Below are 26,244 nucleotides of genomic sequence, written 5' to 3' on the forward strand. Positions count from 1 at the left end.
TGACTTCTGGTGTATGAAGTTATTCTTATTAAACTTTGATGTTTATTTATTTAGATAAGTCATTAGAGACAGTTTAATGTTTCTGATGATTTGTCTGTTGTGAATATTTTGAGGCTATGCACAGCTTTCCCACAGAGATTAGACTTTTGGGATAACATCAGGCAGACATGCTTATGTGGACAAATGAAAAGATAAACCAGTAAGCCAATAAATTAAATACATGGTGATTTGCAGAGATCTTAAAGAGAGAAATAACAATTGGAAGAGTGACAACTGCATACTGAAAGGCAGCAGAACAGATAACTCCTCAACACACACAATACACAAAATGTAATAAGACACATGCACACACACACATGCACGCATACACACAGTAACTGAAATCCAGTTTATAGACATCTAGATATGTTAAAAGTGAGATAACGCTGCCTTTTTATGGTGTCTGGCTGTAAACACGTTCAAGTAAGTGCTGCGGAGTGTTAGTCTCTGATAACATTGGTGTTGTTTTCACCATGTGTGTGTTTGTGTATGTGTGTACATGTTTAGACATCTTTGTGAGGACAGAAAATTGGCATGCTACCATACTTGTGGGGACCAACAGTCACTTATGGGAACAAAATGCCCATCCCCACAAGTTTGAAGGCATTTTTGAGGCTCAAATGTGGTTTTAGTTACAATTAGGTTATGGTTACGTTTAGGCTAAGGGTCAGGGCTAGGCAATCGTTTTTGAAGGTTAGAGTTAGGGTAGGCAGCTAGGGAAAGTATTTTCTCAATTAGATGTGCTCACTAAGATATGTGTGCGTGTGTATAATTAACAAAATGCAATGACTTTCAAAACATTTAGATCCCTACATTTATCGGAAAATACAGTATAAAGATAAAAAGACAAGAGGCAAAGCTGGACGTGGCAGAGTTGCTAAGATTTTTGTGATCAGGATGGACAGCATTAGAAGTGAGTATATCTGAGAGACACCTCAGCTTGAGTCTTTTGGAGACAAAGAGACAAGGGTGAAATGGTTTGGACATGCGCAGAAGAGGGACAGTGAATATACTGCACAAGGGCTGTTAACTATGGAGGTGTCAGACAAGAAGAAAAGAAGAAGGCCACAGAGGAGTTTTACGGGTGCAGTGGAGGAGGGCATGCAGATTGTTGCCCTGACAGAAAACTATGCCAAGAACAGGGTGAGATAGAAGCAGATGATCCAATTTGGTCACCCATGATGTGAGCAACTTAAAGAAGAACGTGAAGAAGCAAAGAGATAAGTGATGATAAAATGCTGCTGATTGATGAAAGAAAAATAAAATACATTTTGAACTTGATACCAGAAACACATTTAAGAATGAAAAAGAGCTTAAAAATGCTTAAGAAGCTATTAAAGAGTGTGTGGGATAAATAGTTCAATGTGAAATTGCAAAGGATTCGAGGATTTATAGTTCATCCCATCATTAAAGGATTTACAGAATCCAGAGAAATGAATACACACAGGACAAGCTAGATAACCAATATTGAATGTTTGTGACCTTTGGCCCTTATGTCACACTTCATAAAATCATGTGACGAGACACGTCTGGTCTCAGGAACCGTTGGTAATAAAGGTGGTTCAGGTGAGCTTTCATTGAAAGTCCACAAAGGAAAGAGACGACTGGACAAAGAGGACCAAAGGACTATTGGATCTTAAAAAGCTCCCTTATCCATCAGGGATTACCACAGCAGATCCACATGTTTGATTTGGAATTAGATTTTAGTTTCTTGGGTTGTTTTTTTTAAATGATGTCCCTCCTGCCACAGCCCGACTTTGTGTACTCTCTCAGAATTAAACAGGCTTCACTTGTTAGGAGAATGTGCAAACCACGACAGTGTTTGTGTGCTACAAAGTAACACATCACTTTGTATTAGATATAATAATGTTTTAAGTAATAATTTGTAATGTGTTAAGACAAGTAACACATTACAAATTATCACATTACTTTGTAGCGCATCAGCTCATCACATTACATTTTTCACTAACACATTACAGTAATGCATTACTGTAATCAATTCAGTAATTACATTACATTTGAAATAAAATTACTTGCATTACAAAGTTGTCTGACTGGCAGTTATCTGCATGCTGGGTAAATACAGTTCCACCCAGCATGGATTCCTGCACTTGCACTATGCAGGAGAAGGAAAATCACAGCGTGACACTGTCATACTGCTTAACAATTAAATAACATTTAATATGTAATACATTACTGTACTGAATAGTAAGTATGCTGAAAAGACTTAAAATTCTTCCCTTTCTATACCCAGTGCTGTTTGTTTGCTGGAAGGCCTGCTTTGGTGTTTCACAAAAGGATGAATGATGCTCTGACATAATAATGGGAGAATCACTTCAGAAGAATCAAAGGGAGAAGGTTTGATTGATGGTGCTGTCAGATGGTGCGAAACAAATTATTTTGCCAGAACTTCCTCTTATACAGTAACAGCATTTTCCTAGAGTTTCCTCAGAAGTGCATACAAACTAACACAACAGGTATTTAACCTTGTTCGCAGTGCTCACAGAGCATAACCTCCTGCCCAGTTTATTCACAATCGATAGAATAATTACTGTCCAAAAGCAGGAAAGAATGTAAAACAAACAAAGCTATTGATAAACTTGATTGACTTATAGAAAGCCACATTAAACACTCAATAAATTGTTTTGTTTTTTAATTTAAAAAAAATAATAATTTAAAAAGAGAAAAAAGTAAATGGATTCAAAATTCAGATTATTCTGACATTTAAAATGGCAATTTCTTTCCTTCATTTCATTTCCATTTCTGCTCTGCATTTCCTTTTTGAACTGGCTTTAATGAGTCATTTCACTTTCTGCTGTTACGCTCTCCATTTAGCCTCTCAAACCAAAGGAACACAGATTAGCTGTGTGATAGGATGTAAGGAGTTCTGCAAATTGGCTGCAAATTGACACATCTGGTCAAATTATGCAAAATAAAATAATTCACTCAGATAATCCTGCTTAGAGAGCAGCAGCAAGAGCAACAGTGCTTCACTGACATGAAGTCCTCTTGGCATAATGTAGATGGTTAGCAACCAGCTGTTTTTCATGGAACTAGTTCTGTCGAATCTACTATATTTGAACCAGTGTTGCCAAATGCTTTATTTTTATATATATTTTTTATATTTTAAGCTTAGGTTCCAGCCCCCCTGGGACCCCAAACTGAATAAACAGAAAAGAACTGACTGGATGGATATTTTAAGCTTTTCTGTTATATAGTCATGCCAAGTGTTGGGGATGCCGGTGCTTCGTATCAGAGCTGCTTTGCTGACCTGCAGATGTTCATACATGATACTGTGGGAATCATGACATAACGGTCAGTCTGACCTATTGTGCTGAAAACAGCTGGACCGGCAGGTGCTGAGAAGAAACACTGTCTGACATCTCTTGTGCCCCACATAAAATGCTACTGCTGGCAGAAAAGGATCTGAGCTTCAGCTGGCGTTAAAATATTAGATTATTTAAAGCAAACATAATATTTCTCCACTCAGTGACATGAATTTCTTTATTGTGAGTCTGTGATTTGCACAGTTTTTCCTCTATTTTAGTCTATAAGGGAAAATGTGATAATGCAGCATTCTTCCACATAATATTTTCTTTTACAAGTCTTGGACACAACATGCATGATCACATTTGATTTAAGTTGTGACAAAATAGTACTGTCTGTCTTTGTTTATCCTACTAGTCTGAAGTAGGTGGACATCAGTTAAAAAGAGGATTTCACGTAATTCCACGCGGCAGCTGGGATTTAGCAAAATTTGACTCAGAATGTAATGACAGTTGCCTGGCTGTGTGAGTATGTTCCTGGGTCACTCTCGACCAAATCTGATCAAACCACGTCTACACAGCCCTCATATAAAAGGTTTACTAAACAGGAAACAGGAAGCTAAAAAATCAACACCATCAGAGATGAGGTGATGGTTCACGTGGTCCTCTGCAGTGAAGTCTTCATGAAATCTGCACCTGACTATGGGGGCTGGGCCCTCTGACGCTTCACTTCATTTAGAAGGATGAATAAAAGAAAGTCCAAAAGAGCATTTGATTTGCTGCTCTGTATCAGAGCTGTGACTGGAGGCTAGTGTGCTGCTCTACGTGTGTTGCAAAGCAATATTATCGTCCTTGAACCCTTAAACCCTCATAATAATAAAATCTGAAAATAACCTTTTCTCCTAAATTTTTCTTTCTCTATTTTTAGCTTTAAATTTACCTGTTTGAAAATACCTAAACTGTGACACCATTTCTTTACAGTGTTTTGTACTCCATGCAATTTATATAAAAAGAAAGTAAGTAGTGTAATTTGTTATATAAAAAGTATAAATCATGTTCCAACTATTACATACAAGTTTATTTAAAAATATGTTTCAGTAAACATGACAAAGACAGTACTGCTCCCAATTATTTGTTTATTAGCTGAAGCTTATCTTATCTTGCAAGCCCTCAGAATTGTAGCCTTGGGGTAAGAATAGCATTATTCAGTGAGCTGGGATATTCGTGTTTCTTTTTCTATCTTTCCCTCATGGTTGCTTCTCCCCTCTCTCCCTATCTGGCTGCTTCACACATGCACTCACCGTCTGCTGACCTCACCTGTGAAGCCGGAAACAAACAAACCCCATCTGGTGAAGTGTGCAGTCCATTAGCATACCATTGTCTCCTGCACCAACACAGGAAATTCACTGCCATCCATACACTGTGTTCTCTCTCTATCTCCATCCAGCAGGCAGAAATTATCATTACCATGGAGACCGTAGAGTGCTCATCACAGAGTAGAGCACTTATCCCCAACTCTGAACAAATGTACAGTTTGTTACATACTCGACAGCAGGTTGTTACGTAGCGCCATGTTCATTCAGTCTTTCAGATCAGGCTTGGCTTTTTCCCCCATTTTATTTGTTTCTTTAAACTGTTTTTCAGGATTGAAAAGAGCAAAACTTTTTAATGCATTACTCTTAATATTGATCAAGATATGATTACTCAATTTTTATGTGCTTTTTTTTTCTTTTTTTTTTGGACATAAAGGTAAAGGGTGATAAAAGTTACAAAAGCCATCATCCATTTACAGCCATTAGAGACAATCTACCATTTCATACTGCAAAAGTTTAATTCATTCAACCACATATTTACATTTAGAATATTGTGCAACCGCTTGGTCAGAACACCATCTACAACCGTCAAGCCACTTATATACAATTGTCTAATTAAACTTTGGATAGGAAGTCAGAAAGCTGCTATGTTCTTAAGAAATTAAATATGTTAAGTTTTGGTCCTTATATTTAATTTGCTCATCTTAAACTCATTTAGTTTTGAGCCAGGGAACCCATGGAGTGTCTGGTTGGAACTGTGGGCTGCCATTATGTAAATCCTGATGTATGCACTGTGATAGCCCCTGTTAGAGTTAATGAATGCAACTGGAAGCTCCTGGCCCATCTCTAAAAGCTGGCTGCCTCAGTTTTTGCTCTCTCTCCATCCACCCAGCACCATGCTATTTGCCTTGCTGATATAAGCTTCTTTTATTTTAGGTTCTACATTGTACAACATCATACACCAATATTTACTGTATAGATTTTGTTTCTTACTATCTCTTGTGTATGTGTTGCTTAGTTTTGTGTATCTTATATGGTCTGATTGGATGAGTATTTGACCTACTGATAGCAGTGAACCACGATGTAAATATTACTTGTACAGAACTGGATAGCATTTCAGTGTTTAGATTAGGAACAGGCAAAGATAAGTAGTTAATTTCCATAAAAGGCCAGATAGGGGCAGTGTTGTCTCGTAGTTAAAGGCTTTTTAGATGCAGAAGTAATGGAGCCTATGAATAACATTTTAGAATCAGCATGACAGGAATTCCAGTATCACTGCATATGTTCGGTTGAAATCCTTTTTAGTTCTGCATCTCTGCCTTGTTGTATTACAAACAACTAAAGTAAAAGATGAAGGAAATCATTTAGTTTCAGTCTATGATACTGTAAGGTCATTGCAATGCACGGATTCCTGAATTGATTTTTTTTTATTGTTTACAGTTGCCAGTTAAATAAAGCTGAATTGACCTTTATACTTTAGTGTCTGTCTGTCCCACTTGGGCGTATCAGTGTATACAGAGCTATCTCTGTTCATGCCCATAGTATTTATATCCTCCTCCCATATCTTCCCACAGCAGAGGAAAATGATCTTCACTTGAAAGACCATCTGCAAATACCACCCAGGGCACTGTAACGTTCCCAATATAACCTCCCGGCACAGCCGGCTGGGCTGTTCCAGTCAATGGCCTCACACAGTCTGGAGTGTTACTAATGTAACAATTTCCCACTCTGTTTTTCTTTGGTTGTGCTTTTTTTTTTGCATTTAATTAACACCATGATGAAAGGGGACGATTCAGAGGAAGTGGATATAGATTTGGGGGACTCCAGTGACCCTGAAGACTTTGAAAATGGGGAGCAACGTGAGACACTGTGGAAGGCCTCTCCTGCTATGGAAGAGGAGGAAAACATTCACACGTCTACACTAGTGGAAATCAGTGATACCAAGCCGCTGATTAATGCAAGAGACCCCCGAGGTATCAATGACTGCCTTAAGGTATTGCATTCTTTCTGCAGTAGCTCTATTAAACTTTATCTCATGGTCTATCTGTACATTTGTCATGCTGCACATTAGCTGAAAAAAACAGAAAGCACTTAAATATTCTTTAGGTGACGTTTGAGGATGTTATAGCTGAGCCGGTATCAGTGCGGAGCGGTGACAGAGTGTGGATCTGGAGCCATGCCCTGTTCGAGGTGTCTAGGATTTGGATTTACCGGATAGTCACAGTATTTTTGGCCATTCCTGTGTCAATAATCTCTGGACTCCTGTTCGCCATCCTCAGCTGTCTTCATATCTGGTAGGTTTAGATTCGGACCTCTAGGTTAGTAATTAAGATTTTTGTTTTCAATTAAAGTAATGTACAGGTGACCTTTTGTGACCGCTTATTGAGCCTGCACACACAACAGTGAAAGAATGCATTACTATACATTTTAATCTTTCCCCAGTACACATCATACTGTGGTATAGCAGCATGAACTAGACAAATTTTTTCTTCAGCTTGATTTTTTTTCCCAACCATCATAAAAGACTAAGCCTTCCTAAGACTGACACATACAGCTGCGGTCAGAGAATATAACATCCTCCTCCATAATGGTTGTTATAATTATAAACTGACACAGAAATGAACCATGCCAACATAAGTGCATTTTGCCTCTGTTGGGTGGCTCCCTAAATTGGCACATGGTCATCAAAACATATCCGAACCTCCGGCCTCGAGGCTAAAGAGCCACCTGACCCCTCTGGAGATGAGACAAGAATCTGAGAAATATTGATGGGGAAAAATTTTCTATAATGCTATTAAAGTGTCACTCCATGGGCGATAGCTTCCGTGGCCTGGAGGGAGCTTTCAAATCGCTCAAAGAAATGACCTCGATGATGTCAATTAAAACCTTGTGGTTATGTGAAGTCTGAAAGACATGACTGCTGAAAGGTGGGATGGGTCTGATTCAAGCCCCCCTCCAATTTTGTTTTGGGAAGCCAGGTGTTTTCCGAGCTTTTCTGCATTAGGATAACTTTAAGATGCCATATAAGTACTAATCTCTTCACTTCATTGTTGAGAAAAAAAGTGTTATAGCAGAGTGTTATATATTAATTCAACATGAGAAATTAGAAATAGGAAATTATTACTGTTACATATTAAAACAAACATTTTTGTGTTCTCTTCTATGACAGGTTGGTTAGTCCCTGTATCCAGTGTCTCCTTATTGGCACTCGCTGGCTGCAGAGCCTATGGAGCATTGTCCTTGGTGTCATTGTACAGCCTTTTCTCACAAGTGCTGGAAAATGTTGTGGTGGCTTCAGCATTCACCTGGCCAAAGAATGAGACTCACATGTGAGAAGCACTTCAAGACTGCAAATGCTCATTGACATGGACAAGTGCACTTACTGTTGTGTGGTCACGTGGACCCAAACCAAGCAGCATTTAAAAAAAAATACTTTATCCAAAATGTAACACCCATTATTTATAGCTATTATTAAAGTTCGATAGTATCTGCTGAGACTTGAAGTAAAAAATCAATGGTGACGCAATTCTTCGTTTCACATTCGGGATGTGAAACCATTTTAGTGACTCTTTTTGCTCAGCATGTAGTTCTTTTTTCACTCTGAGGGATTATAGTTTAAGAAATGCATGCAGAAATCATTTTTTGCAATTTGAATATTACATAATATGTAATAGAGTTTGGGCTTTTCAAGATCTAGGTTTGAGGATGTATGAAAAGGGGCTTTAACAATACTTTGTCTAGTCAGAAAAAAAGAGTTCAGTTACCTTGTACCAAGTGTTGAAATGAGTTCTACTTTGTCAATGAAAAAATATTTGATTGTGCAAATATCTTTCATTTCACAATTTTAATTACTGGACATGAGCTTCTCCTCTATCACGGCTCAGTTGTGGTCATAGAGAAAGAAACTTTATAATTGTTAAAGGTTTAGCATTGAACAGAATATCAAGAATATGTTTCTGAATAATAATAATTAATATTTGATGTATTGTCCTGGAAGGAAATGAAAGTAAAAGACATGGTTTAATATGGTTTTTAAACTAATACACTTTTAGACTTATTGTTGATATTAAAAAGACATTATTAAAGCATTTTTCAAATACAACGATGATATGCTCTTTTGTTGCAACATCCCTAATATAAGGTTAAGTTTTCCTGTGTCATCTCTTTATCTTCTTGCTTGAAGACAAATGACCATGCAGGGAGATACTGTATATCCAGTTAGTTATTGTGATGTGTCAAGATTGCCTACAGTACATTTAGCAATTTGAGGCAGCAAACACTTGATTGAAATAGGTGTTTCTGATGTCACTCTTCCACTCCCACAGCTGTCACTAACAACAGGCAGGAACAGATGTGCAGTGGCATCCACATTCACACGACAGAGATCGACTTCACTGGCACACTTTATTGTTGCAGAAATCCATGCACATCAGAATTTACTGTGGCATATGCTATGTCTAAGAGAAATCTCTGTTAGATATAATATCTATAGACAGACAGGATGGCAGAAAGTGGACAGATAACTATCATTCATGACTTATGAAATTTACTGTGTGATGGTATTGGACCAATTACGTATTTGCAGATTTATTTCCACACTGATTTGAGCTTTTGAGGAAAAAAAAGTCTTTGTGTCTTATAAGTGTGAATTATGAAACTTTGGTTGGTTTGGAGGGTTCAATCTTCAGGTCAAATTAGTATAACTTCACCCGAATCACAAATCAGAGCACTTTCCCTCTCGCAGACAGACTGTTTTTTATTTGACAGCTCTACTGCTGACACTAATGCCCCAACCCTTTTATATAATCCCCTCCTCCACCTTAAAGCTTCTCCCTGTGGAGGCTATACACTACAATGTTTTCTTTGACAATTCACAACAAACATATATGAATAAACGTAGCTGACCTTTCACATCACACATTACATATTACCTTACCTTTACACATATTTTTTGTTGCAAAGAAAGATGAAAATGATAACAAATTCTTTTTAAATTTTACATCACATTTTGTTCAAATTCTATACACGATATATATAAAACACCATTTGTACTGTTTTCTGTCACCAGTGGGTGCAGGGTGTCATCTGGACAGGAAGTTTACATTGTCAGTTTAGCTCGATTCAAAATGTTACAGAAAAAATGTGCAGCAATAGCCAGCACACTGCCTCTGTAGTCAGTTAAATGGGTGAAATGGGTAGCTGTATGAGTGCTAGATTACTTGATTGCACGAAGCTTGCATGGCTTTTAGCTGGCTTTTCAGTGTACCATACTGGATGTGCGTGAGAGGCTCCTCTGACTGTTGGTGTTCTTGTTAACGTAAGTGGAGGAGCCCCTTTTGTGTCTGCACTGTTGATCACAGCTGCACGAGCATTCTGTCAGGTACCGTCGACAGCAGCAGAAGAAACACTGCATCAGGTCATGGAATAGGTGACCCGCGAAGAACATGTAAATCCACGGGTTACAGCAGCTATTGAGACTGGCTAGCAACATTGCAATGATGAAAGCCATGTCTAGGAAGACGGAGAGAAACAAGAACATGTAAGAGGTTATTTTGAAAGACTTTTTTTTCCCTCTTCATACATTCTTCTTTTAGTCTGTTATTTCCCAGAAAAGCCACAACCAACATTGAACTGACTCTACTAACAAATATCAGCTGTGTAGCTCGACTGATCTTATCCAGATGATATTAAAAACATATGAGTGACACGCAGCGTTAAACTGGATAACATGTTTTGTCATAAACATGACCATTGGCACAATAATTTACAACCACATTGGCGTTCAGTCCTACAGATATATTTACCAAATAATTTGAAACAAATACATACCCAACAAATACACTGTCTTCCTGTTTTAAATTGTGTATTTTTGAAACTTTCTTTTAATACTTTAGTAGCAAACTACTTTTTTTTTAAAGATTTTGATCATCTGTAGAAACCACCAGATGTGAGAATTATAGCTACAAACAGTGCGGAGAAGCGTTAAGAGACAAACTAACACGTATCTAGTTGTCAGCTTTTCACTGCATTTGCTGACAGTGATGAAAATAAAGATGGGAAAAATACCAGACCTTGCCACCATGAATAAAATGAACAGTTTAGAAAGAAGAAGTGGGTTGATCTTTAAAAAGACTAGCAAGTCTTTCCCCATCACAGTAAGATGTAATCACTCGATGCTTAGGTTTGAAAGTTTGTTTATTCATAAGTTGTTCAAGCTTCACGAGGCTCTAGGAAGGGTAATGGCAATTTATTACTTGAGCCAACACTTTTAGTTTGTATTTAAATATCTGAACAACTACTTTATAGTCTAACAACTTAAACACCCTGCTTTTTCATCAAGCCCCACCATCTGATGTAATATTTTAGGATAGCATATCTAATAGTGTGGTTGATAATCTTTTAGGTCACTAAAAGTACTGGGTTGGGGTCATAAAACCCAGTAAAACCACTGGGGCCCTTTTTAATGCTTAATTTCATGTATGTATTGTAAATCTGTCAATCTGATGTACTTATTGTATACCCACATTATTCATACAGAATTATATTAGCTGACAAGCTAATGCAATTCAGACTTCCTCCTCCAAAAAACATTTTGGATCATAAAAATGAAACATGGTAGCTGCTGGATGCCTCACAGATAGAACTTTAGGTTGCTTGAAAACAAATATGACGAACAGCTTCGATTAAAAGAACCTGTCCTTGGTGGAAAAAATACAGCTTTTTTTTTCATTCACTCAATTGATTACATTCCAATTATTAGAGCCCTGGAGTACACTGAATAAGCACATAATCTGAAAAGTGGAAAGAGGACAACTTCCAAGTCCCCCCTCTTTATCCTAAATAGGGTGAGAGAGATTTAGAGCTTGCTGGCGTCGGTCCTCAAGCACTGACCCATTCTCTTCCCTGTACTCTGAGTCCCCACAGTACTTTGCTTTATTGTGAGAGGTGTGCCAACCAAATGGCCCATCAAAATTCTGAAAAGTGTTTAACAGCCTGCCCAGAGTTGTAAAATCATTTGGTGCAAGAAATCCTAGCCACTGGAAATACAGAGGGGAAAAAAACTGAAAATGACAGCATTCAACTTTTCCTTTTTATATTGGTACAATGCATTCATCACTTTCTGAAATGAAAGAAAAACATTTATCTTAACTCCTTTTCAGCATTGTGATTTACTGCTCTTTTCAGGAGAAATATAAAGGATGAGATGTCAACTTCAAAAACAGAGCTGCTGTCACTTTGTGGAAGAACAGGCTCTATATCAAAGATAAGTTTGAGGATAAAAAGTTAAGAAAACATTGCAGGAGTGCAAGAAGCCACATTCTCCTCCATTATCAGTGAATCCTTTGGAAGTTTTACAGTGTGATGTTATGACTGAAGTGCAGGCCCTGGAAAAAAGTTCACAGGTTTCATGCTGGATCAAATGCCCTGATAAACACGACCTTCATGGAGTCTTAACCCATGTGGCATTACTTCAAAGAGACTGCAATGAGTCAGAAAATATAGAGAATCTAAATTATCTTTACTTTTGCATATAGATTTGCACAGAGACTTTCCTTGGAAAAGTATTTTTTGAAATCTAAAAGAATTTGATGTGCACTGAAACCACAAAGCCTGATTTAAATTCAATCTGTTGTCTGCCTCTCATAAAACTGCTCCAGTTCCACAAATTATACTGATGTATTAAGCCCCACTGTATTTTTGTTATGCCCTGTAAATAGTACCAGAGGCAGACCAGTCACTCACTCTTATGATTTACTTATGCAAGCATGACTATATGTCAAAGGAATTTTTTGTAACCCTCTACTGATTTATAAAATTTTTGAGCTCCTTAAGCAATGCTTTCTTACTTGCTTCAAGTTAAAAAGTATAATTACAATTAAAAAGGCTTTTTAAAATTTACCAGAGTGGGAACAGTAGAGAAATGATTCTACAATAACAGTCTGCTGATAAGATAATAATATGTGCAACACCGAAAGAGGCTTCCCCGCTGCTTGCATGACAGACAGAGACGTGGCAAAGATTAAGTCAGTGGTTGGTTTGGAAACCCTTCTCCAGTCCTTGGCTTGGCTTTGTTCGTAATAAAAAAGACTGATCAATTTAAAGTGATTGCACTGTTCGTTCCCCTATTCTGCATTATTATTTGGATTTACAAATATTAAATATATGCTTAATATTAGAGTGTTAAATCCGGTAACATTGCTATCCCACTGAGTTATAAAGAAGGAAACAAGTTTTTATTGTGGCTGCTTAATGGCAAAATATATGTGTAACTTTTTTCAATTATTGTTCAGGTGTATTTATTGAGAAACAGATGATACTGCTTGACCTGAGTAAACCAAGAAGATGAAGACAGAAAAAATTTTGAAAGTTGATATAATATATGAATGTGAGACCAACATAAATTTTCTTTATTTCTAAAGTTTTATTCTTTATTTCTAAGCCACTAAACGTACTTTTTGTGTCCACAGATAATACTTATATTGCTAAATGCACTCTGACAAAAAATACTTCAATACTTCAAGCAATCTGGAGTCCCTAATATAACACAGCCTTCTGGGATTTTTTTCTTTTTAGATATATTTTAAATGTAATTTGTGCTTGTTTGACACATTTTTGGCCTTGGTATTTTTTATTTTTTTTAAATGAGAGCAACAGGAAAATGATTATTCTGGGGGGAAAGTCTGGCCACCAAAACATTGATTGGAATCTCTGAAAGCTCTGAATGCACATTTGTGGATGTTTTTAAGATAATGCAGCTTGAATGTCTACTTTAATGGCAAACTGACAAGATCTGAGGAGTATATCTGAACAAACAGTTCAATTAAATGGATATTAGACAAAATAGCACTGGGAATTGAGACAGAAACGCTTTGATGTTCTGGTACATTTACTCCCCTAGAGGCTCTGAGGTCTTTCTTCAAACTGATAACCACTGTGAATGTTACTCCCATCCATTTCTGTTTACTCTGGGGAAGTCTGATTTTAAACACCATTGTGTTGCCTTGAAAGAACGGCGGATTGCTTGTGCATTCCTAAAGATGTGTTGTGAGGTGGAAGAATGATTTTTGTTTGCGTGGGACACTTGTGGAACAGAATTTTTTTTTTCCCTATTAAGTGCTTTTGGCAAGAAAAAAAAATCAACACCATTAATCTTGGACAAAGACGACGCATTAGTCATTGTGTCACTAAGCACTTTGCCCACAATAGAAGGAAGAAAACGGCGTCATAAACCAATAAATATTGCCATTAATCAAAATGTGTAAACACTTTAAAAAGAAAAACTGTTATGGTAAAACGAAGGCCGTTGGGTGCGCTTTTACCTTCTCTTGGTGCAGCAGGATCCCATGCCGACCACATCTGGACAAAGAAAAAAGGAGTCCAGCACACAATATAAGCAAGTACCACTACAAATGTCATTTTTACTGTGCGGATCTTAGCCTTCGAAATGAGTCTCACGCTGCTCACACGAGAAAAAGGTTGGGCGCCTTTGGAGGGCCTTGGAGTGAGAGCCAGAAAGTGCTCCCTTCTGGTTTTTAGATTGAAATTCTCCCATATTTTAAAACATATCAAACCATAGCAGATGCTTAAAATGGCCACTGGGAAAATGTAAATGCTCAAACTCATCCAAGTGATGTATGCTTTGGCACCCCAAGGCTGCACGAAGTCCCCCCAGCAGTCATACACACCATTACCGACCTCCCTAAGAGAAAATATGTAAGCTTGAGGACTGCTGAATATCAGGCTGAGCATCCAAGAGGCGATCACACAGAAGCGGTCTTTTTTCTTGTGCACGGAGCGAAGTGGCTGGCAGACTGCCAAGCACCTGTCTATCGACATTAAAACCAGCATGTACGTAGACGCAAACATACCCACGACCTGGAGGTATTTCACCAACCTGCACAGCAAATCGGGTCCATAGAAGCGAAAAGTGATATCCCAGATGAGCTGAGGTAAAACCTGAAAGATTGCAACTACAAGGTCTGCGATGCTCAGGTGCTTCATGAAGTAATACATCCGAGACTGACTGTGCTTGGTGGTGTGAATAGCCCACAGGACGCACATATTGCCTGTCAGCGCGAGAAGCAGCACAAGGACCAGAACGGTAACTTCCACTTTAGCCACTTCTTCATTTCGTTTCAGAGGGTTCACCGTGGTGTTTCCTACGTAGCTTTCATTTTCACGACTTGAGCTGCTCCATGTGAGATTGTGAGACCAACTGTACTGCTCGCGTAAAAGGTCTTCCATCGTGCGTAAAAGCGCCACTTAGGCGCAGCCAGCAGTCACATCACAAACCCAGGTTCGGGACCTCTATCAGCTGTGTTAGCTTAGTTTCCCTACGTAATTTTCTGCCAGCACACCCCGCTATTATTATTATTTTCCCTTTCTGTTTAATAATCCGAACTCAGGACTGCAGTCTGCAGAGAGAAGGGAAAACATTATTATTGAAAACTCTTGGTCATTGCACTTTAATCTTTAAACTAATAAACAGTAAATTAACGAAATAACAGTATTTAAGTGATTATGTTCAAAAGGCGCTCACCCACTAAATCATCCTATCTTCTCTTAGGGACTTTGGAGCACCACTGTCCTCATCACTCGCTGCCTCCAGTTTGATGTCTGATCTACCGAAGCTCTGCTTGCTACCAGTGTCAGTAACCCCCTCCCCTCGTTTCATTTTCCTTCGAAGGAAACTGCTTACTTGGGTATGGACCTTATAGTTCTTTCTGTCTCGCTCTTCCTCCCCCATACGTTCACTTAGTGTAAGCTTTGACAATGTGAAATACTTTGAGCCAAATCATCCCAATAGCCTAAAAGCAGTGTCATTTTTGTTTCACAGTTTCACAGTTAGTGCTTTCAGCATCTACATTATTTAAAGCGAGCTGTTGTTGGAGTCCAAAAATTCCAGTCTGGACTATAAAGGTCAATATTTTCTCAAAGATACCGTATATGGAAAAGGATGTTATCTGGATGAATGCCATTATATATGGGATTGTGATGTGGTGCTGTAATTTGGCACTTTATGCTAAGGGTCTGTCAGGTAATAGCAAAAAGCATAATAACTGTGCAAGGGAAGTGACTCACTGAATCCAATTGCACATAAAGAATGTGGGTTGATGTCATTAATACCATCAAAAGTGCCCTTCACTCTCATGCAACAGTCAAAATGAATGTAGTCATTTTGTTTAAATGTCAGATATCCTACTTTTGATTCAGACTCCATGAAATCACTCTCATCCATTTTAAAGCAGTAATTTAATGTTTTATCATTTCTTTATAGAACAACCTTATAGCAATTCAATTCTGAAAAAAATCATTATATATTTCTGACATATTTTAGTTACTTAAAAACAATAACCGTGATTTCAGTGTATGAAGGTAATCTTATTTCATTAAAATCTTTACTTTCTTTATTAAATCCAGTGTTTCTTATTTGCTTCACTGCAAACGGGTCTCTTTTATTTTGACTCGATAAGAAATATTTATTGTTCTTAATGAACATGAACATGGGAACATCAGATGTACAGTATGAAAGACATTTGTTCCTTTCAGTTTATCTTAGAATAGGTGCAGATGAACACTTGCAGGTGTTCTATTGTCTGTTATCACTCAGCTGAACTGGCCTGTCTGAATTGCCTTGTCTGTTAAATTTAATCTAACCAGACATGTTGGCAGATTTCTCTGTCTCGCTCTTTTTTTTCCCCATTTAAGTATCAGTACATGTAACCTACATGTTTTTGCTTTTGGCTCAACTAGTTGACCTAAGGCAATGATGCATAGCAACGAGAATGAGCTATAACATCCTCTATTTTCACTGCCTGTAAATTGATAACTTGGCATAAAGCATGGAGCGCTCACACAGAGTACATGAAACATAGAAAAGAACATAAATAACTATTTCAAAATATGTAAGAAATTTACATTGCTCATTATATTAAGTACATGTACTTAATATAAGAGGCACTTAGTTCATTTATGTCTCAGGACACCTCTGAATGTATTGACCAAACTACTGTCCATGTTTAATTATTTATCCAAATAAATCTCAAGACATCTTTATGACTAACTGCTTAATACGCAATGCAGTACAGCTTTGAGTCATTGTAAGTAATGCACTGTACTACAAAGTACTGTTCTTAACCTCTTTTTGTTGAATAAAAGTCACTCATTGCACCAGACATTAGCATTTGGGCACATCCCCAAGCACTGGCACTCTACACTGTGGCGTGTCAGTGCTGCCCATAAAGCCGTCATAAAAACCGCAATACAAGCACCTACCAGCATGTTGCCTTGAAAATAAATTCAAATTCAAATTCAAATTCAAATTTTATTTGTCACGTACACAGTCATACACAGTACGATATGTAGTGAAATGCTTGGACAACTGCTCGTGACCTAAAGAAAACAAAAAAGGAAAAGGCTATGAATAAGATAGGAAATAAATATGAAAAATTAAAAAGGGTAAATTTAACTAGGAAGGAATAAAATATAAATTAAGGTTAAAAATGAAATAACTGTACAACACAAATTAGAATGAAGGGTAATTTAACTGGGAGAATAAGATAAAATATATAAATTAAAGTTGAAAATAAAATAACTGTACAACAAAATACACAATATAGAACTATATAAGAATGTATGAAGAAATCTAAATATAAATAAATATATACACAATAACAGCAGCGTGATTTAAGTAATGAAGTGAAAACAATGTCCAGAAAGTCCAGTGTGTGTAAGAACCATATGTGTGGGTCAGTACTGTGTGGTGGTGTGATTGAGAGACCGTATCGCCTGCGGGAAGAAGCTCCTCCTCAGTCTCTCTGTGTTGGTCTTCAGGGAGCGGAATCGCTTTCCTGACCTCAGCAGAGAGAACAGTCTGTTGTTGGGATGGCTGAGGTCCTTCACGATTTTCCTGGCCTTGGTCCAGCACCGCCTGCTGTAGATTGAGTGCAGGTCAGGGAGCTCGGAGCGGATGGTGCGCTCAGCTGACCGCACAACCCTCTGTAGAGCTCGTCTGTCCTGCATGGTGCTGTTCCCAAACCAGGTTAAGATGTTTCCCGTCAGGATGCTCTCTATGGTGCACGAGTAAAAGTTCCTGAGCACCTTGGAGGGCAGTTGGAAGTCTCTCAAGCGTCTGAGGTGGTAGAGACGCTGTCGGGCCTTTTTCACCACGGTGTTGATGTGACAGGACCATGACAGGTCCTGCGTGATGTGAACTCCGAGGTATTTGAAGCTGTCCACTCTCTCCACTGGGCACTCGTTGATGACGGGGGTCTGGTAGTTCCTCTCCTGCTTAGTGCTGAAGTCCACTATCAGCTCCTTTGTCTTACTGACGTTTAGAAGGAGGTTGTTCCTCTGGCACCAGTTCTCCAGATTCCTAATCTCCTTCAGGTAGGCCGTCTCGTTGTTATCAGAGATCAGGCCCACCACGACGGTGTCGTCAGCAAACTTGATGATGGTGGTCGAGCTGGTAGTGGCCACACAGTCATATGTGTACAAAGAGTACAGCAGGGGGCTCAGAACACACCCCTGGGGGGCTCCAGTGCTGAGAGTGGTGGAGGCTGAGACATGTCTGCCCATCCTTACTGCCTGTGGTCTGCCAGTTAGGAAGTTGGAGATCCACTGACACATAGATGAGCTGAGTCCCAGATGCTCCAGCTTGGTGGTGAGTGTGGAGGGAATTATGGTATTAAATGCAGAGCTGTAGTCTATGAAGAGCATTTTAACATAATTCCCCCTTCTAGTGTCCAAGTGAGTGAGTGATGTGTGGAGGAGATGAGAGATGGCATCGTCTGTGGAACGATTTGGACGGTAAGCGAACTGTAGTGGGTCCAGTGTGTCTGGTAGTGAAGAAATGATGAAGTCTCTGACCAGGCGTTCAAAGCACTTCATCACTACTTCATCACTTCATCACAAATATAAAAATATCTTATTTAGAAGTAAGAACTCAGTAATGCTTGGAAAATATCTCAATAATAATAATACTAATGATGATGTCTCTGTTTTGGCTCATGGCTCCTCTTTGCATAATAGGCAAAATTTAATTAGTGAGAAGGAAGCTGTAGATTAGAGGTCAAATAAGTTTTCATAATACTTGAAATGGTTTCAAATAGCAAACTCCCAGCAGTGTATGAATTCTAATCCATTTCTTGAAGCAATAGCTTCAAGAAATAAATCCTGGCAGATTTAACCGCTAAAAAAACTTTCCACCTCCTTCAGTAATTTTAAAATATTTATGTGGGGACATAAAAACGACATTAACCGGGTTCTGTCATCTCTGAACTAGTGGCCTCTACTGGTTGGGTGAGATATCTGTTAAATGGTTCTCAGGGACCTTTAGATTTTAATGTCTTGTTGTCAGATAAAATAAAATAAAAAGCATCTGTGACATTAGAGCAAACAAATGGTTGATTACACTGACCTTAGGTCAACAACAGGGACTAAGCAGTTAATAAGAGAACACAGAACAGATCAAAGTTTCCATTGGGGTATAAACTTAAACCCCAGACCAAACCATACTTACGTCAGACCCAAGAGGCTCGCTTATTGTGACAGAAAGCTATAATTTACTTACAAGAAAATATGCCAGACCGACTCACAGAAGTAACTGTGTGTGCTCTTAGAGCAAAGGACTTTATCAGAAAAATAGTCTGCCAGTCAGTACTGAGTCAGCTTTTGCTTTTCCCCCCCAAAAAATATGGCCAAGAGATTAATGCTAATAAAGTCAGCTTTGAACACAAGTTTAAATGATTTTGAACAGAACAGATCTATGACCCCACATCAGATAAGGTTATACCGTTCCCACGATGAGGACATCTGGACCCTAATCATTTGAGATTCTGAGGATATTTTCCTGAGCAAATGTACACTTTATTTCATTAATTACAGTCTGACAGGAAAATTCCAACACTCTCTTCCTTTCCAGTTTGTAGAAAATAGTGACACATGCCAGCTGATAAAACCTGAACACACCAAACCCAGCTCTTTGTCTCAACCTGGATATGTAACATAAGTGTATTTATTAACAGCTTTTACACAAAAAGAAAAAACTAAATAAGAACATTAAATGCCGCAATAGCCATTAAAAAACAACAACAAAAAAACCCAACCAAATATTCAACAGTCACAAACAAATAAACGGGTAGTTTCATAAACAATAATTCAATAAAATCTCTCAACAGAAAGCTTGTTTAAATAAAAACGTTTTTAACTGCTTAACTTCTCAGTGTCACAGACCGAAAGGCTTTGAGACACATCGGCCCAGGCAACCTTTTTCCCATCTTCTGCTGTCCAATTTTGGTGAGCCTGAATAAACTGTGACCTCAGTTTCTTGTCCTTTGCTGATATGAATGGCACCTGGTGGGGTCTTATGCTGTAGGCCATCTGCATCAAGCTTCAATGTGTTCTGCATTCAGAAATGCTCTTCTGCATACCTTAGGTTGCAGCAAGTGGTTACTTTTAGTTGGATTCTTATCACGTTCATGCAGTCTGGCTATTCTCCACTGGTCTCTGAAATTAATTAGGCGAAGAGAACTGCTGCTGACTGAATATTTTCTCTTTTTCAGCCCCCAACCACAACATATTTAAAGTCACTTAAATCACTTTTCTTTTTCATTTGGATCCTTGATTTGAACTCTGGCCTGTCATCTTGACTATGTCTACATGCCTTAATGCATTGAGTTGTGCCATGTAGGGCTGAACGATTATGGAAAATAATCTAATTGCGATTTTTTGCCCCAATATTGCGATTGCGATGCGATATGCGATTATTTTTTAAGGTATTTGTCTTCTGTATTATTAAACAAAGACAAGCAATACATCATATAGTATGGCCAATACTATATTACATTAATTTTAAACTGTTCTTTCCTGGAAGACAGACCTCTGTTATGATGACATGAGGTGATGCATGAATTGATGACTGACATTTTTATTTAACTTCTTCAATCACAACAGTATATTTGAACATACACAATAGTTTATTTTTAGCTTACAAACATCTGAGCATAAAGTGCTGACAAGGAACCCTGGTGTAAACATTAAAATGAAAGTCAGTACAATGTGCAGATTGCAGAAATATACATAAACAAAATCAGTGGCTTTACCACACTCAGTTTTTCGACATCTGTGAACTACTAGACAGTCATTCAATTAAAAAATAATATTAAATAAATAAAACTAATAAATAAAAAATACACACATCTTACTGATCTCTGCAGTCAGTAACATTACACATAAAGTTCAAACATAATAGCAATTGTATAAACACACACACAAACACGTGAAATTGGACGGTCTAGTTCTGATTAGCGTCACCGCTGTCTCGGTGGAGTTTAATAAACTCGGCCGTCTGCTTCTTGCTATCTAAAATATAACCAGACACTGGCGTAAATTCTCGACTGTCTCATACTTCTGTTTAATAAGTTTTCTGTTTGACATTTAGTCAGCTGTGTGAAAACCAAGGAGGAACCCACCCGGGGGATTAATAGTTTTATTTTATCTAATCTAATAACTTTAATCTCAGCCAAACCGATTTACTCACGAACAAACAAAACACTGAAAAAAGCCCAACAATAACATTTTTAGGTTGTCTAAGTGACTTATATATTACGTTTAACCCGAGCAGCGAAACTCCGCGGTGATCTGAAAATGATGTGCCGGGAGTTGTGCCGTTCTCGGCCGCATCAGTAACCCTCGAGCTCCCGGCTAGCTGTCGAGCTGGTGGGTAGCAGACGCCTCTGAAAACGTCGAAGCACTTTTGCAAATATGGGATATCTTGATAAACCGAGCAGATATTTGATGTTTACACAACTACTTTCTCGCCTGAAAATATGTTAAAAGTTTATTTTGTGACCCAGAAAGATTAGTATGAGTAATTTTAAAACTTAGTAGCGGCCGCCATTGCTGGAAACTGGAGTTTGGCTGGGCCGCGCTATGAATTCTGGGATATGGTAGTAATTTGGACAGCCTTCGGCGCGTCGCTGTGACGTAATCGGTCTACAAATGCGGCCTCAGGAGGATGCAGCCCATGAATTGTATAATATAATCGCAGTATAATCGCAGCCTTTGCGGTTAGAAAATTGCACTTGATCATGTCGCGATATTATCGCAAATGCGATATATCGTTCAGCCCTAGTGCCATGTTAATCACTGATTAGATATTTACACTCACAAACAGTTGAACAGGTGTACCCAATGAAGTGGCAGGGGGATCTATATTTTTTAAATAAAAAGCTTATGGGTTAAAAAGTAACTGGACAGAAACATAAAGTCAAATATAATCGACACACCCACAGACACAAGCCTACGCTCTGTATATTCCCTGCTAATGGTCTCTGAGGCTTTCATTGCAGCCACCTTTGACTCATTTTTATTTGGCAGTTTCCTTGCCATTAGTCTGATTCTCTTCAAATAAAATGCAGCTCACTTGAATTGGGACCAAGAGAGTCACTTAACTAACCAAGAGTATATGTGACCTCTGTGTAGTGTCTTCTCTGGTCTGCATTCACAACAAAAAGGCAATGGTTAGAATGCTCTCTTTTTAATGTCGTGGGCAATCAGCACAAAATCTCGCAGGAATCCTCCATTATTCTGAGGATTACATTTCCACTTGCAGTGTGATCGTATAGTGGTAAATTTATACAACCAAAATAGAAAAACTTCAACACCATTAACATTGCATGTTAAATTTCCCAAATGAAAGGAATATAGAAATATATTTTAAAGCTGTACATGAAACAATGTAAATTCTCTAAACAGTGTGGCACAGTCACATACCTGCATTCACAACAAAAAGGCAATGGTTAGAATGCTCTCTTTTTAATGTCGTGGGCAATCAGCACAAAATCTAAACGGGAAAGCAACAACAGAGTTAGCTAACTATGCTCCCATTTTGTTTCCTCTCCTCCCAATAAAGAAATCTCACATAAACGTGCACTCAGTTCAACATAAAGACTGGAGAAATGACCCGCAACAAATGATATATAAACAACAAAAATAATCGGGTCAGACTGTATTACTTTAACAGCCTGCGATATGATTTTTCCTCCCCACGACATTTGCGCATTCCTTACCTCGCAGGAATCCTCCATTATTCTGAGGATTACCCAGAATCCCTTGCCCTTTGTGAATATTGCAGGGTCACTTTTTCGACAGTAGGTGGCGCCAATGTCCCATTTAGCGGGATTTAACTTCAACTCTATTTAACTATGTTACACACACCCCCCTTAAATCCTGCTAAATTGGGGCATGACAACAGAAAAACAGAAACTTCCAATGCATAAAACATAACAGTGTGACCGTGGGAGCACAAGATAGTTCAAGTCAGTTAAAAAAACTTTCCATATGGAATAAGGCAAGCAAGAGAGCGGCCAATTCCCCTGCCAACCCAGATATGAAAGATGCCGTATACACCTCCCATGATGTGAACATTGCTCCACGCAGGTATTACCCAAAACATTCTGAGTAACAGCACATTTGCAAAACGGCTAGTAATCTATCCTGAAAACATATTTCGCACAAATGAAAACAAGGAGTCAACTGTCGACACTGAATCATCAACCTGTTGTTCATTGATCTCACAAATGAGACGTGTTGGAGGTTTCACAGGTCTACCTGATCTAGTACAAAGAGGTGGTGGCTGTGTACGCACTACACGGTCCCCTGTACTCAGTCGTGTGTCAGTCACAAGCTCAGGGGAAAGGACATGTGGAGCATCTCCCGCCAGAAGCTGCGAGGAGGCACTCCGGGACACAACAGATTCAATAGAGGGGGCAGGGGAGGGCAACCGGGAAACCAACGGGTCACACCCAGCAGGCGGGGCCACAGTCGATTCTGCCTCAGAGGTTGGGACGCTGAAAGCCGCACCAAGAGAACAACCAGGTTGACCAACCGCAGAGTCCCTGTCACTTGCTTGGTCCATCTGCATGAGCCAGCGAACCGTCTTCGTCTCACCATCCTGCACATCACCTGGAAGTTCTGGTTCACCTTGTCCACTATCCGCAACCGAGGGGCAGGTTGACACTGGTATGCACTCGTTTCCTGCAGGAATGAAACTCACAGGAAGTAGTAGGTTTCGGTGAACAACTTTTTCCCTGAGAGTCACAGGGTCTCTGATGTGGTACACATTGATGTCAGGTTTCACAGACGCCACCTCAAAAACTGTGGATTCCCATTTGTCAGCGATCTTCCTCTTTCCTCTCTCACCACGATTAGCAAGCAAGACTCTGTCACCGACTGAGAGGGGCGCACCCTTAGCCTTGCGGTCATAATTCCTCGCCTGGCGAGCCTGGGCAATACGGCTGTTCTGCCTGGCAATGCGGGCAGCCTCAGACAGGTCACGCTTCAAATGGGCGACAAATTCACCGTGGTCAACAACGGCACCATCAGGGAGAACATGCTGGAAAACAACATCAACAGGCAGACGAGGAATTCTCCCAAATACGAGAAAAAAAGGTGCGAAACCTGTTGTTTCATGTTCAGTGCAATTGTAGCAGAACATCAACATCTGAAGCATTTGCGGCCACCTGGCTTTGGATTGAGGGGGCAAAGCCCGTATCATATTTCCCAAGGTCCTGTTGTATCGCTCGACAATACCATTCCCCATTGGGTGGTAAGGAGTGGTGTGTGATTTCTGGATGCCAGCCATGTCCAGGAGCTCCTTAATGAGTTGACTCTCAAAGTTGGCTCCTTGATCAGAGTGTATACGTCTGGGAAAGCCGTACACACAGAAAAAGTCATTCCACAGGCGGCGAGCAACCTGCTTGGCAGACTGATTCTTACAAGGGAATGCATGCGCTAATTTGGAAAAATGGTCTGTGACAACCAAAACATCAACGCACTTCTTGTCAGTCTGTTCAGCAGTCCAGAAGTCGATGCAGACTAGCTCCATCGGTTCAGTGGTACAAATGCTCTCCAGTGTGGCACGGTCATTCGGCTCTGGGGTTTTCCCAACCACACAACGAAAACAGCCTTTCACATGATTGATGATGTCACGCTCCATCCCTGTCCAAAAGAATCTCTGCCTTGCAAGAGACAGGGTGCGGACTTGGCCCTGATGACCCGCCGTATCATGGATGCCTCGGAGAACTTCAGTCTTCAGAGTGTCTGGGACAACAAACTGGTAAATCGTCACGTTCATGTTCCTGTCTTTCTTCACCTTATACAACATACCATCTTTAATCAAGAGTCTGGACCAATGTCTGAGTAATTTCATTACACCACGGGACTCGCTAGCACGTTCATGCCTGGTGGGCCTCTTGTGACGCCGGACATAAAAGAAAACTCTGCCCAAAACCTCATCTTGTTCCTGCAGGTTAGCGAGTTCACTTCTCGGCGTACAGGCTGGACGGGCAATAGTTGGGACCTGAGGGATATCAGATCCCACACCTCTCACATGGCTGATACCACCAGTGTCATGTGCAGCCAACACAGCAGAAACATCCTGTGACGAGAGAGAACCTTGAGGGTTAGCTAGGATAGTTGTAGCTCCTTCCTCAGACTGATCCACAACCAACTGGCAGTTTGCAGCACACCGAAACATATCCTGCACAGTCCCATCCACCAGACCGTGCATTTGGTTCAATAGGGCAGCATAAGGTTCAGTGACTAGCCTGTGGCCTATGCACGACTGGACAAATGGCTCTCTACTCAATGCATCCGCGACAACATTTTTGGTGCCAGGGACATACTTCAGTTCAAAACTGTATGCTGCAAGCTTTGAAACCCATCGTTGCTCACATGCATCTAACCTAGGCTTGGTTAAGATGTATGTCAGCGGGTTATTGTCCGTCCACACTGTGAAGTGGCTCCCTTTCAGCCAATGGCTAAACTTGTCACAGACTGCCCATTTCAGAGCAAGAAACTCCAAACGATGCGCTGGATAGTTTAGCTGAGAGTGTGACAGGGTCTTACTGGCGAATGCCACTGGTCTGGCGATGCTACCATCAGGGGGCAACTGTGAGAGGACGGCTCCAAGGCCGTCAAAGGAAGCATCAACTGCAAGGAGAAAGGGCGCAGTAAAATCTGGATGGGCTAATGTGACACTATGCACAAGTTCATGTTTTAGGGCCTTGAATGCTTCCCTGCACTCATCAGTCCAGTCAGCCGGAGACAGCTTCACGTGGCCCCTTTTAAATTTAGGCTTACGGCCTCTACCTCTCTTGCGTAGCGCAGCTGGTTCAGCCACAAGATCAAACAGTGGCTTAGCTTTTGCAGAGCACCGCTCGATAAAATGATGGTAGTAGAGAACCATCCCCAGGAAGGATCTGATTTTCCTTGCACATGGTGTCACCCCGTCAGACTCCATCAGGTCTGCTTCCTCCACATTGTCTATAGCCTGCACTTTACTTGGGTCTGTTTTCACACCCTCACCACATATGATGTGTCCCAGGAACTTCACAGACCGCTGAAGAAAGTGGCATTTCTTTGGTGCGAGGTTGTTGGCAGAAAGTCGTGAGAAAACCATCTGCAGACGTTCAAGAGCCACCTGTTCGGATGGGGCATAGACCATAAGGTCATCCAGATAACACAACAAACTTGTGAAGTTCTCATCACCAAAAATGGACATCATCATCCGCATAAAAGTAGCAGGACTATTTGTCAGGCCTTGAGGCATCCTGTTATATTCA

General features: G+C 39.7%; 2 protein-coding genes across 2 annotated transcripts; one reads left to right on the forward strand and one right to left on the reverse strand.

Moving 5' to 3' along the window:
* Nucleotides 1-6,199: 6,199 nt before the first annotated feature.
* cav4a (caveolin 4a) lies at nt 6,200-8,714 on the forward strand. Its single transcript, XM_085274486.1, has 3 exons — nt 6,200-6,611; nt 6,725-6,912; nt 7,788-8,714. The coding sequence occupies exons 1-3, from the start codon at nt 6,393-6,395 to the stop codon at nt 7,936-7,938; spliced, it is 558 nt and encodes a 185-aa protein (XP_085130612.1). The 5' UTR covers nt 6,200-6,392; the 3' UTR covers nt 7,939-8,714.
* A 260-nt stretch (nt 8,715-8,974) lies between these two features.
* Nucleotides 8,975-15,224, reverse strand: LOC146574652 (oxytocin receptor B-like). Its single transcript, XM_085274490.1, has 3 exons — nt 15,159-15,224; nt 13,939-15,033; nt 8,975-10,129 (listed from the first exon to the last, which is right to left on the reverse strand). Exons 2-3 carry the CDS (start codon nt 14,861-14,863, stop codon nt 9,876-9,878), a joined length of 1,179 nt encoding a protein of 392 aa, XP_085130616.1. The 5' UTR covers nt 14,864-15,033; nt 15,159-15,224; the 3' UTR covers nt 8,975-9,875.
* Nucleotides 15,225-26,244: the final 11,020 nt, after the last annotated feature.

The sequence above is a fragment of the Mchenga conophoros genome, linkage group LG5, assembly GCF_057382185.1.
Source record: "Mchenga conophoros isolate Kocher_MC1m ecotype Shallow Benthic linkage group LG5, M_conophoros_male_GT1.1, whole genome shotgun sequence".
NCBI lineage: Eukaryota > Metazoa > Chordata > Actinopteri > Cichliformes > Cichlidae > Mchenga > Mchenga conophoros.